We start from the raw sequence: 13,591 nt of genomic DNA on the forward strand, positions 1-13,591 counted from the left end.
GAGGGCAGGTAGTTTGCCCCCGGTGATGCGTTGTGCAGACCTCACTACCCTCTGGAGAGCCTTACGGTTATGGGCGGCGCAGTTGCCGTACCAGGCGGAGATACAGCCTGACAGGATGCTCTCGATTGTGCATCTGTAAAAGTTTGTGAGTGTTTTTGGTGACAAGCCGAATTTCTTCAGCTTCCTGAGGTTGAAGAGGCGCTGCTGCGCCTTCTTCACCACGCTGTCTGTGTGGTTGGACCATTTCAGTTTGTCCGTGATGTGTACACCGAGGAACTTAAAACTTTCTACTCTCTCCACTACTGTCCCATCGATGTGGATGGGGGGTGCTCCCTCTGCTGTTTCCTGAAGTCCACGATCATCTCCTTTGTTTTGTTGACATTGAGTGTGAGGTTATTTTCCTGACACCACACTCAAAGGGCCCTCGCCTCCTCCCTGTAGGCCGTCTCATCGTTGTTGGTAATCAAGCCTACCACTGTAGGCTTGATTACAACGCTGTGTACTACTCCCTTCACAGAACAGCGCAAACTGTCTCTAAACAGAATAGAAAGAGGAGTGGGGGGCCCGGGTGCACAACTGAGCAAGAGGACAAGTACATTAGAGTGTCTAGTTTGAGAAACAGACGCCTCACAAGTCCTCAACTGGTAGCTTCATTAAATAGTACCCGCAAAACACCAGTCTCAACGTCAACAGTGAAGAGGCAACTCTGGGATGCCAGCCTTCTAGGCAGAGTTGCAAAGAAAAAGCCATATCGCAGACTGGCCAATAAAAAGAAAAGATTAAGATGGGTAAAAGAACACAGACACTGGAGAGAGATATGGCTTTTTCTTTGCAACTCTGACTCTTACAAGCCATACCTTAAAATATGTTAATGAGTCAGAGACTCTTTCCCTGCCCACACCATTTTCCCAAAATGCACCATAATTAATACAGTAAAACACATTTATGTTATTTTGCTCTGCATTTCACAGTGTTTTACTGTTGAAATAACGGTGTACTGTAAAATAAATGTACAGTATTTTACTGTGCATCCTACGGTAATTTACTATATTCAGTTTACACAGTATCCTACTGTTGATTAATACAGTATATTACTAATAAAATGACAAAAACGGCTAACATTGCAGGGCCCATCGGGTGACATATGGGACACTCACATTGCATCAGCAGACACACATACTTTGACTAAAGTACTCTGACTTGTAGAGGGCTTCATCAGGCTTTCTTCAAGTTTCCTTAGGCATATTAAGCTGAGAATCCCTAAGGACTATGCAAATGTAGCTATGTTTTGCCTTGAACAACCTAGCTCTATCCTAAAGGGATATAAATTAACTTATGAATTTGATTTAAATATGAATTTACTTTATGTAAGATACATTTAAATTATTCACAAGTAAATGTAGCTTACATAAAGTTCTTTTACAGTTTTCCTGGGAAAATACACATGGGAACTAGTCTTTTCAGCGTCTATCTATTCCTTTTCATCTGACCTGTCAGTCACTGTATTCCTGATCGACAGTCATGTGACAACACAGAGACACAGGTAACATGTATCCCTGTTGACAGTACTAACAGACAAGCACTGGCTTTGAATGGAGCAATGTCCCAAGGTCTCAGAGCCTTGTCTTTTCCATAATCTGCAGTGACAGGCAGTTGTGACAGGCAGTGGTGACAGGCAGTGGTGACAGGCAGTGGATACTGTGTCCTTGCATGTGACTGCATCCCAAATGGCACCGTATTCTCTTTACAGTGCCGTTATCGGGAGCTCAATAGGGCGACGCACAATTGGCCCAGCATAGTCCAGGTTAGGGGACGGTTTGGCCAGGGAGGGCTTTACTCGGCTCATCGCGCTCTAGCGAATCCTTGTGGCAGTTGAATTGTGTTTCCTCTGACACATTGGAGTGGCTGGCATCTCGGTTAAGCGGGCTGGTGTTAAGAAGTGCAGTTTGGCGGGTCATGTTTCGGAGGACGCATGACTCGGTCGTCAGTTGAATGGTGTTTCCTCCGACACATTGGAGTGGCTGGCGTCTGGGTTAAGTGGGCGGGTGTTAAGAAGTGCGGTTTGGCGGGTCATGTTTCGGAGGACGCATGACTCGACCTTTGCCTCCCGAGCCCGTTGGGGAGTTGCACTGATGAGACAAGATCGAAATTGGGGAGAAAAGGTACTGCACTGCAAAGGGAATAGGGTGCCATTTGGGACCCATATTGTGCCTTCTTCCTGATGTGACTCAGAAGTGTCATTTCCCATCGTAAACACCCACACTTGGCAGGGCTGCTTGATGCCCACTTCTCTTATCAACCTCTGCCCAGTTTGTCTATGACTTGTGCCAGCTGTACTGAAGGTGGGTGGTGGATCAATGAGAATTAGGACTTGGCATCAGGCCTCTCACGATGTCTCCATTGAGGTACAGGTTGATTGATTGGGCATTTATCATATCTTAGTAGACTACAGAGAGGAGAATCGACCCGGGCACGGAAGAGAGGGGTATGGGTAGCCTAAGGTGCCGGAAGGAGGTAGTGCTAGGCTAGATAGTGTTTGATGTATTATACAGTATATTTGATGCCATTAGATCTGTTTGGTCCAGCAGACACGGGTTCTGATTTGGTTCAGAGCAGTCTTGCACTGCTACACTACCAAGTCGAGTGTGTTCACTCAGCTATTACGCAAGAAATCCGGAAACCGAAGTTTGTTCCAGAGTAGCTGAAGGGTGTTTCCAAATGCCTGGGTATCTGTTAAAACACTAAACTCCTGGATGGAGTCAGTAGTATACCTTGAGTAAGAGACAGTATTGCAGATCATTGAGGACTGCTTACAGTAGGCATTGAGACAAGCTATTTTAATGCATTAAAAATCAGAAAGAGAAAACTGCATATTTTAGATTCTGCTGGGTTATATTCCCCATGTGGGGATGTGGACAGTGTCTTATTATTATGAGGTGTATCTAGTGGTCTATTATTACTATAGTTAGAGATGTTTTTACATATGATTATTCCTGACATGTATTTCCCCTATGTGGGTTAAACAGACAAGGTTGAGTTAAATGTGCGTCTGAAATGGCACCCTATTCCCTACATAGTTTTGACTACAATCCTAAAGAAAATATGTACTTTTACTCCCATACATTTTCCCTGACAGATTCATGCGCAGAGCGCGGCAGGTGTTTATTTCGCCTTCGTAGAAGGCAGGAATCGTGGTCACAGGCAGGCAATGGTCATACAGAGGAAGGCAAACAGGCAGGTGAATAAAAACTAGCGCTGAAGGCTATAACTGGTTCTCACAAACGAGCTAGGAAAAGGCTTAGGAGTCAAAACGAACCATACTTCACAAAGGCACAAACAGAATGAACTGAACTAAATAAGGAGCTGATGAGACCAGGTGAGTAACTAACACAGGAGAAATCAATGAACAAAAATTAAAGACAGGGCTAAGTTCAAGAACACAACGAAACAGAACACAAGGTTGACTAAGAAAATAAATACAGAACCTTACCGTGTTGTCATCCCTAATGCCTCTGATCTGAAGCACTTACTAAACACAAGTACTGTGTTTGTAAATTATGTCTGAGTGTTGGAGTGGGCCCCTGTCAGTCCGTAAATAAAATAAACACAAGAAAATCATGCCGTCTGGTTTTCTTAATATAAATCAAATGTTATTTGTCACATGCTTCATAAACAACAGGTGTAGACTAACAGTGAAATGCTTACTTACGGGCCCTTCCCAACAATCCAGAGAGGAACATTTTTAGAAATGTAAAAATAACCAAGCAGTGATGCAGCCAGTCAAGATGCTCTCAATGGTGCAGCTGTAGAACTTTTTGAGGATCTGAGGGCCCATGCCAAATCTTTTCAGTCTCCTGAGGGGGAAGAGGTGTTGTCGTGCCCTCTTAACAACTTGCTGATGTGTGTGAACCATGATAGTTCCTTAGTGATGTGGACACAGAGGAACTTGAAGCTCTCAACCTGTTCCACAACAGCCCTGTCGATGTGGATTGGGGCGTGTTCGACCCGCATTTCCTGTAATCCACAATCAGCTCCTTTGTCTTGCTGACGTTGAGGGAGGGGTTGTTGTCTTGGTACCACACTGCCAGGTCTCTGACCCGACTCATTCCACGGAGGGCCACAGGTGTCAAACTCGTTCCACGGAGGGCCAAGTGTCTGCTGGTTTTTGTACATTATTGATGAATTATGGTCACTAATTACTAAGGAACTCCCCTCAGCTGGTTGTCCAGGGCTTAATTGAAAGAGAAAACCAAAAACATGCAGACACTAGGCCCTCCGTGGAATGAGTTTGACACCCCTGCTGTAGGCTGTCTTATCATCGTCGGTGATCAGTCCTACCACCGTTGTGTCATTAGCAAACTTAATGATCTTGTTGGAGTTGTGCAGGGCCGCGCAGTCGTGGTTGAACAGGGAGCACAGGAGGGGACTAAGCACGCACCACTAAGGGGCCCCTACTGTATGTTGAGGGTCAGCATGGAAGATGTGTTGTTGCCTACTCTCATCACCTGGGGACGAACCGTCACCAAGTCCAGGATCCAGTTACAGCGGGAGGTGTTTAATCCCAGGGTCCTTAGCTTAGTGATGAGCTTGGAGGGCACAATGGTGTTGAACACTGAGCTGTTGTCAATGAACAGCATTCTCGCATAGGTGTTCCTTTTGTCCAGGTGGGAAAGGGCAGTGTAGAATGCAATATAGATTGCGTCATCTGTGAATATTTTGGGGCGGTATGCAAATTGGAGTGGGTCCAGGGTGTCTGATGATGGTGTTGATGTGAGCCATGACCAACCTTTCAAAGCATTTCATGGCTACAGATATTAGTGCTACGAGGCGGTAGTCAGTTAGACAGGTTACCTTGGCATTCATAGGCACAGGGACTATGGTGGTCTGCTTGAAACATTTAGGTATTACAGACTGGGTCAGGGAGAGGTTGAAAATGTCAGTGAAGACACTTACCAGCTGGTCAACGTATGCTCTCAGTACGCTTTATGGTAATCCGCCTTGTGAATGTTAACCTATTTAAAAGGTCTTACTCACATCGGCTATGGAAAGCGTGATCACACAGTCGTCCAGAACAGCTGATGCTCTCATGCATAGATCAGTGTTGCTAGACTCGAAGAGCGCATAGAAGGTATTTATCTTGTTTGGTAGGCTTGCGTCACTGGAAAGCTCGTGGCTGGTTTTCCCTTTGTAATTTGTGATAGTTTGCAAACCTGCCACATTCTACAAGCGTCAAACGCTTTGCCTGTTTGATGTAGAGCATTTACTTTGACTTTTTACTGATGTATAATTTAGGCCCTGCAATAGACTTGTGTCCTGTCCAGGCGGTGTACTTGTACAGCAAGCTACCTCGCACTTCAAAAACAGGAGATAGGCTCCTGCCCTATAGGCCATTCCAGTTCAGACAAGGCTAGCTACTTACTTTACATTACTTTTGAATCAAGATCATATGCAGCCAAGGAGCAGGGACACAATCTGGACATGATTATCTTTTCCAAAGAAATTAAATAGGCTGCTAGGCTTTCCTAATCTCAGCACCCAGAACCAAATCGCACGTGCATGCTAGGAAACATTAATTGTTAAGTCTTGTAGGAAGATAATGTAATACATTATAACATTATTCAAAGCGACTTACTGTCATGTGTGCATTTTACGTATGGGTGGTCATGGGAATCGAACCCACTATCTTGCCCGTTGCTAGCGCAATAATCTACCAAATAAACTTTCCACAGAGGCTGAGGAGGCCTTTCCATGCAGACTAGGAATCTAGGAGTGACTTTCTCTCTCTTTCTCTCTCTGTGTGTTGGTGTGCATTTGTTTTTGTGTGTGCGGGAGTACATGTGTACATGTGTGCATTTGCGTGTGTGTTTGTACTCCAGCCCTCTCTGTGCTGTCAAGCCCTCTCCTTCCTCTTCTCTCCTCCTCTCTGCTTGCGGCACATTGGAATGCAAAGCGTTCTATGTCGAGGGAGAGCCAGGCTAAGAAAAGCGCTTTAATGTTGCAAAAACAAGCCCATCTGTGCATGCCCGTGAAAGGATCTGTGTGTCTGTTCTGACTTCGAAACTCCCCAAGCAGGCATCACTCTGCCATCCTCTTCTTACAGAGCCTCCCGAGAAAACTACCACCACACTCATTTCTCCTTCTCTCTCCCCTCCCTCCTTCCCTCTCTGTCGCTCTCTTTCTTTCTCTCTATCTCTCTTCACTCTCTTCCTCTGCTCCCATGAGGCAGGTCCAAATTGCTTTGCCGGAACGACGATCATCCCAGCCGGTATTGAAGTGAAGGTGGATGACTGCACCATTTGCCGCTGTCACAATGGGGACTGGTGGAAGCCAGCACAGTGCCTGCGCCGGGAGTGCCTCAACAGCCAGACGTTGTCATAGAAACCCCGGTGGGGACGGTGTCGGTGATGTGCAGCCAGGGAGCGGTCCTACCTGCTGCAAAGGCAAACAAACAAACAAAACGCTCATCTTGTATGATTGATATGATGGACAGGAGAGGAGCACAATTCCTTGGCAACATTGACTAGGAGACTGCATAACAAGCTGAAATGAAAAGCTCTCATACACAGTACCTACACACCACCACTACCACAACTTTAGCCACAGAGGAGCGGAGAGAGCAGGAGGAACTTTTCTTGAGACTATTTTTTCGTCTTCTGTTTTGACTGTCTATTTATATTTTCTGATAACTACTTATTGCTTATGCTGCTTATAAACATAATGTTTCTATATTTCATGAAGTCATTTCCACCTAACCATTAGCACTGTTAAACATGGTCAGTAGTGTTCTGTCATCTGCTTGCTGTAGCTCTCTCTCTCTCTGAGATGTCTTCACCACACCGCTTCGCTATGGGAATTACAATGGTCACCTAAAAATATCACTCACAGCTGTTGGCTTCCCACTAAATGGACAATCCTTCTATGAGTCAACAGCCAGAGTTCACTCCTGGTGTTGGGGTCAATGAAATTAATTATTGACATAAAATGTCAGCATTCTGATGTGCTGTTAGTTACACTCATCTGGGCTGAAAAAAGATGCATGGCCACAAACAGATCCCCTCAGTTACTGTTTTTACTACACACAATATTATTGATGAGACTGTCTTCGAGGTGCTCTTCTCTGCATGGAGAGATTGGAGGCCAGTTTTATCTAATATACAGTACCAGTCAAAAGTTTGGACACATCTACTCAATCAAGGGTTTTTCTTTATTTTGATTATTTTCTACATTGTAAAATAATAGTAAAGACATCAAAACTATGAAATAACACATGGAATCATGTAGTAATGAAAAAAGTGTTAAACTAATCAAAATTTATTTTAGATTTTAGATTCTTCAAAGTAGACACCATTTGCCTTGATGACATCTTTGCACACTCTTGGCATTCTCTCAACCAGCTTCACCTGGAATGCTTTTCTTGAAGAAGTTCCCACATATGCTGAGCACTTGTTTGTTTCTTTTCCTTCACTCTGCAGTCCAACTCATCCCCAACCATCTCAATTGGGTTGAGGCCAGGTGGTTGTGGAGGCCAGGTCATCTGATGCAGCACTCCCTCACTCTCCTTCTTGGTCAAATAGCCCTTACAAAGCCTGCCGAGGTAACTGGGTCTTCCTTTCCTGTGGCAGTCCTCATGACAGCCAGTTTCATCATACCGCTTGATGGTTTTTGCGATGGCACTTGAAGAAACGTTCAACATTTTCCAGATTGACTGGTCTTCATGTCTTAAAGTATTGACGGACTGTCGTTTCTCTTTGCTTATTTGAGCTACAGTATTCTTGCCATAATATGGACATGGTCTTGGAAATTAATTCCACAAATTAATTTTTAACAAGACACACCTGTTAATTGAAATGCATTCCAGGTGACTACCTCATGAAGCTGGTTGAGAGAATGCCAAGCGTGTGCAAAGGTGTCATCAAGGCAAAGGGTGGCTACTTAGAATAATCTCAAATATAAAATATATATTGATTTGTTTAACCTCTATGGGGGGGGGGGGCACTTTTTTTCACCTCCGGATGAAAAGCTTGCCCAAAGTAAACTGCCTGTTACTCAGGCCCAGAAGCTGGGAAATGCATATTCTTGGTATCATTTGAAAGGAAACACGCTGCATTTTGTGGAAATGTGAATTGAATGTAGGAGAATATAACACAATAGATCTGGTAGAAGATAATACAAGAAAAAAACATACGTTTTCTGTTTTTTATTGTTGTTGCATCATCTTTCAAATGAACAAGAACAGCCAAACATTCAGATAGGATGCTGGGGATAATTTGAATGAAACATAAGAGGGTAACAATAGTTGAGCAAGTTTCAGACAGATAACTTCAAGAATGAGCGAGCTACATGACATTGAGCATGAAGTAATCCAGGTGTCCCACACAAATGTACCCAAGTGGCTGAATTTGTACAGTGATACATTTTGAAGCAAATAACTATACACAAAATATATAAATGCTATTCTAACACACCCCCCCCCCAAAAAAAATATATATATACAGTATAAAATAACACATCATAGATCTGAATGAATGAAATAATCTTATTAAATACTTTTTTCTTTACATAGTTGAATGTGCTGACAACAAAATCACACAAAAATAATCAATGGAAATCCAATTTATCAACCCATGGAGGTCTGGATTTGGAGTCACACTCAAAACTAAAGTGGAAAACCACACTACAGGCTGATCCAACTTTGATGTAATGTCCTTAAAACAAGTCAAAACGAGGCTCAGTAGTGTGTGTGGCCTCCACGTGCCTGTATGACCTCCCTACAACGCCTGGGCATGCTCCTGATGAGGTGGCGGATGGTCTCCTGAGGGATCTCCTCCCAGACCTGGACTAAAGCATCCGCCAACTCCTGGACAGTCTGTGGTGCAACGTGGCGTTGGTGGATGGAGCGAGACATGATGTCCCAGATGTGCTCAATTGGATTCAGGTCTGGGGAACGGGCGGGCCAGTCCATAGCATCAATGCCTTCCTCTTGCAGGAACTGCTGACACACTCAAGCCACATGAGGTCTAGCATTGTCTTGCATTAGGAGGAACCCAGGGCCAACCGCACCAGCATATGGTCTCACAAGGGGTCTGAGGATCTCATCTCGGTAACTAATGGCAGTCAGGCTACCTCTGGCGAGCACATGGAGGGCTGTGCGGCCCCCCAAAGAAATGCCACCCCACACCATGACTGACCCACCGCCAAACCGGGCATGCTGGAGGATGTTGCAGGCAGCAGAACGTTCTCCACGGCGTCTCCAGACTGTCACATGTGCTCAGTGTGAACCTGCTTTCATCTGTGAAGAGCACAGGGCGCCAGTGGCGAATTTGCCAATTTTGGTGTTCTCTGGCAAATGCCAAACGTCCTGCACGGTGTTGGGATGTAAGCACAACCCCCACCTGTGGACATCGGGCCCTCATACCACCCTCATGGAGTCTGTTTCTGAACGTTTGAGCAGACACATGCATATTTGTAGCCTCCTGGAGGTCATTTTGCAGGGCTCTGGCAGTGCTCCTCCTGCTCCTCCTTGCACAAAGGCAGAGGTAGCGGTCCTGCTGCTGGGTTGTTGCCCTCCTATGGCCTCCTCCACGTCTCCTGATGTACGGGCCTGTCTCCTGGTAGTGCCTCCATGATCTGGACACTACGCTGACAGACACAGCAAACCTTCTTGCCACAGCTCACATTGATGTGCCATCCTGGATGAGCTGCACTACCTGAGCCACTTGTGTGGGTTGTAGACTCCGTCTCATGCTACCACTAGAGTGAAAGCACCGCTAGCATTCAAAAGTGACCAAAACATCAGCCAAGAAGCATAGGAACTGAGAAGTGGTCTGTGGTCACCACCTGCAGAACCACTCCTTTATTGGGGGTGTCTTGGTAATTGCCTATAATTTCCACCTGTTGTCTATTCCATTTGCACAACAGCATGTGAAATTTATTGTCAATCAGTGTTGCTTCCTAAGTGGACAGTTTGATTTCACAGAAGTGTGATTGACTTGGAGTTACATTGTGTTGTTTAAGTGTTCCCTTTATTTTTTTGAGCAGTATATATATATATACATTTAAAAAATAACAAGGGTAACTATTTACACACTTTCTATTTACAATATTGTGAAGACCCTCAGTCCTCTACACAAAATTGTGCTGTTGATGCCACGGCCCATAGCAGTCTCTTTCTGCTGTAAAGCAGAGGGTTACTGAACAAATGGTGCAGGTGATGGGGCATTTCCTGTGACAAAGTGCACAACGACGCCTCCCTACTGTGCCCTTTTTGCCCTGAGGCACATTCATGCTTGCAGAGATGAATTTGGGCAGGTGAACACCACTGGTTGAAAGAGCAGAAGGGACAGAGGTAGAGGGGACAGAAGGTGATGCAGTGGACTTGCTGTAGCTAGCAAGCTCCTGGATGAGCAGCTCCCTGAAGGCTAGCTGTGACATGGGGGGCTGTCCACAGCTCTTAGCCATTTCCTTCTGGAGGATGAAGGCATTCACCACAGCAATGTCGATGAAATGATACAAAAATGTCTTGTACCATTTAATTGTCTTGTGGAGAACATTGTAGTATCCTATCAGTGTGTCTGACAGGTCCACACCTCCCATGCCCTTGTTGTAGTCCTTTACAGCAGCTGGAATGGGGACATTTTTTGTGGTCCATGCCTCGGTACCGTCCTTCACACGCCTGACGAAGGACTTGAAGGACTTGTGGATAGTTGTGCACATGACCACCTCTCTGGTATCCATCCACTTTACAAAGAGCAGGCCATCTTCACGAATCCATCGCATGGTACCCCGCTCAGCTCGCTTAGGCATGTCGTTCACCTTTGTTTTTGGAAAGCCCACTCTGTTGGTCCGAATGGTGCCACAAGCCCACACATCCCGCTTCCTCAGGTCTGTGAACAGGGTAGGGCTTGTGTAGAAGTTGTCCACAAACAGTTTGTAGCCCTTCTCCAACACTTGAAAATCCAATAACTCCATAACGGAATCATAACTAAGTCCATTACCGGTAGAAAAACAGTTTTTCCCCGCATAAACAAAAAAATTCCAAGTGTAGGCACACACAGAATCAGCCAAAACAAACAATTTGTAACCCCATTTTGTTGGTTTGTTACGCATGTATTGTTTGAGGCTAATTCTGGCCTTTGAGGCTACCATCCTCTCATCTATGGACATGTTCTGGGCAGGCTGAAAATAGGTCTTGCGGGCCTCAACGATGTTGGTGTAGAGAGGTTTGATTTTGCAGAGCCTATCAAACCTTGATGTGCCTCTCTTCTTGTCATTCTCCCCATCAACTTCTGGGTCACTGATGTGAAGCGCCCGTGAGATAGCCAGAAATATTTTACAAGACATGACAGTGATGGGGAAAGGCAGTTGATAGAGAGCTGACGTTTTCCAGTAGTCCCTCAGAGTTTTCAACTTCACCAGCCCCATGTAAATGACCAGTGAAAGGTAGCAGAAAAGGTCTGACATGGAAACGGTCTTGCATACCTCTTTCTTTCCTGCCTGCTTCTTAGCACCATACTTATTCGTGTTAGACACCAGGGAATCAATAACAGACAAGGTGAAAAACAGTTGAAAAAGTTGAAGGGGGCTGTACTTTGCAGTCATGTCTAGTTGAGGTCCTGGCTGCCTTTTTGGTCTAAATACTGGTGGAATTGGTTCCACATCATCTTCGAGCACAGAGTACCAACGACCCTCTGTCTGCAGGTTTCTCTCTTCCCCACCTCCGCTTCTTGGTCACAGTCTTCACACCTCTAGATGGCCGGGTAGGTGTGGAGCCGGAGACAGCAGGGGTCCGGCTGGAGCCGGAGACAGCAAGTGTCGGGCTGGATGAACGAGCTTCAGAGGGGGATGGACACCTAGACATTGGGGGCTCGTAATCAGAGTCACTGCCACTGTGAAAGAAAGAAAAAAATCAGTAAGAATACTTTCACGTATGAGCCCTGTATCAACAAGTAAAATAAACAGATATGTATTATATATAGAGTACAGGGAACATAATCACTATGGTGAAGTGCTGTTCCATTCCATTTTTATATAAAACACACACACACACACACACACACACACACACACACACACACACACACACACACACACACACATCCACAATGTCTAGCCAATGTGTACTTTACACATTTCATTACTGATGATATTTCTATATATTGCAAATAAAATAAGAAAATCTCAACAACAACAAAAATATTTGATGATATTAATTTCAAACAACGACATTAACATGAGAATAACTCTTACCAGTCCAAAATAGCATCCTCTCCGTGGAGAAACGTGTCTTCCGCCCGTGAGTCAAAACTACTCTCGCTGAAAGATTCATCTTCCTGAAGCAACTCGGTATCACTTTCTCTATCAATTTCCTCTATAATTTGGGTTAAATCTGTATACCTAGACTTTGTTTTAGCTTTTCCTGATTTATTCGCCATAATTTAAATATATAAAATTGCTGAAAATGCTCTTGACTATGTACTGCTATGCGTAACACCCGTGGCTCCGTCAAGTAGGATTTGCAATGGCGAATGAACCTCTTTTACGCCAGAGTTTACAACAAAGGCTGGTCTTCGAACGTATAACCATTACATATTGCCGTTTACCTCAACTCATTGGCTATCTTTCAAGCTAGATTTCAAGATGATCAGTGGTCATTGGGCCAAAATACAGTGAATCAACGATAGACCAGTCCTACCATTGGTGCTCAATGAGGTCATTGATTGGTGTCTTCAAATCGGTTTGTTTGAGTCAATACGTCCTGGGGAAAAAAACATGACATTTGGTTGTGTTATTAACACCCAGAGGATTGCAATGAAATCAACCAAGACTTGATAAACATTTGTTTAGTGTGTGTAATTACCACAAATGTTTCGTCCAAAGTTGAATGAGACGGAAATCACGACGCAAGCGGTTTACAAATGTTTCGTGTTAGGCTATAAAAATTGATTTTATCAAACACAATGAACATTCACTGTGTAGCTAGGAAACTTGGCATTGCCACCAGAGGAAGATCTTCAAAGGTAAGTGATTTATTTTATTGTTACAGTGAGGGAGAAAAGTATTTGATACCCTGCTGATTTTGTACGTTTGCCCACTGACAAAGAAATGATCAGTCTATAATTTTAATGGTAGGTTTATTTGAACAGTGAGAGACAGAATAACAACCAAAAAAATCAAGAAAAACGCATGTCAACAATGTTATAAATTGATTTGCATTTTAATGAGGGAAATAAGTATTTGACCCCTCTGCAAAACATGACTTAGTACTTGGTGGCAAAACCCTTGTTGGCAATCACAGAGGTCAGACGTTTCTTGTAGTTGGCCACCAGGTTTGCACACATCTCAGGAGGGATTTTGTACCACTACTCTTTGCAGATATTCTCCAAGTCATTAAGGTTTCGAGGATGACGTTAGGGAACTCGAACCTTCAGCTCCATCCACAAATTTTCTATGGGATTAAGGTCTGGAGACTGGCTAGGCCACTCCAGGACCTGAATGTGCTTCTTCTTGAGCCACTCCTTTGTTGCCTTGGCCGTGTGTTTTGGGTCATTGTCATGCTGGAATACCCATCCACGACCCATTTTCAATGCCCTGG

General features: G+C 44.5%; 2 protein-coding genes across 2 annotated transcripts in view; one reads left to right on the forward strand and one right to left on the reverse strand.

The window, feature by feature from the left end:
* Positions 1 to 6,728, forward strand: part of LOC106582293 (von Willebrand factor C domain containing 2 like) — a 45,021-nt gene extending 38,293 nt beyond the window's left edge. Inside the window, exon 4 of the mRNA XM_014165228.2 lies at positions 6,227 to 6,728. Within this exon, the coding sequence (XP_014020703.2) occupies positions 6,227 to 6,378 (152 nt within the window). The 3' untranslated portion in view covers positions 6,379 to 6,728. The remainder of the gene's footprint in view (positions 1 to 6,226) is intronic.
* Positions 6,729 to 10,122: 3,394 nt separating this feature from the next.
* Positions 10,123 to 12,431, reverse strand: LOC123729527 (piggyBac transposable element-derived protein 4-like). The gene is made up of 4 exons (XM_045704394.1): positions 12,247 to 12,431; positions 11,678 to 11,885; positions 11,103 to 11,511; positions 10,123 to 10,946 (listed from the first exon to the last, which is right to left on the reverse strand). Exons 1-4 carry the CDS (start codon positions 12,429 to 12,431, stop codon positions 10,123 to 10,125), a joined length of 1,626 nt encoding a protein of 541 aa, XP_045560350.1.
* Between the last annotated feature and the right edge of the window lie 1,160 nt (positions 12,432 to 13,591).

This window comes from Salmo salar, chromosome ssa21 (genome assembly GCF_905237065.1).
Source record: "Salmo salar chromosome ssa21, Ssal_v3.1, whole genome shotgun sequence".
NCBI lineage: Eukaryota > Metazoa > Chordata > Actinopteri > Salmoniformes > Salmonidae > Salmo > Salmo salar.

Coding starts and splice junctions, on each gene's coding strand:
- LOC123729527 (XM_045704394.1), bottom strand. CDS start 12,431: ATGGCGAATAAATCAGGAAAAGCTAAAACAAAGTCTAGGTATACAGAT. Junction 11,886..12,246: donor GAGGATGCTATTTTGGACTG/GTAAGAGTTATT, acceptor TTTCTTTCACAG/TGGCAGTGACTCTGATTACG. Junction 11,512..11,677: donor CTGCAGACAGAGGGTCGTTG/GTACTCTGTGCT, acceptor AACACGAATAAG/TATGGTGCTAAGAAGCAGGC.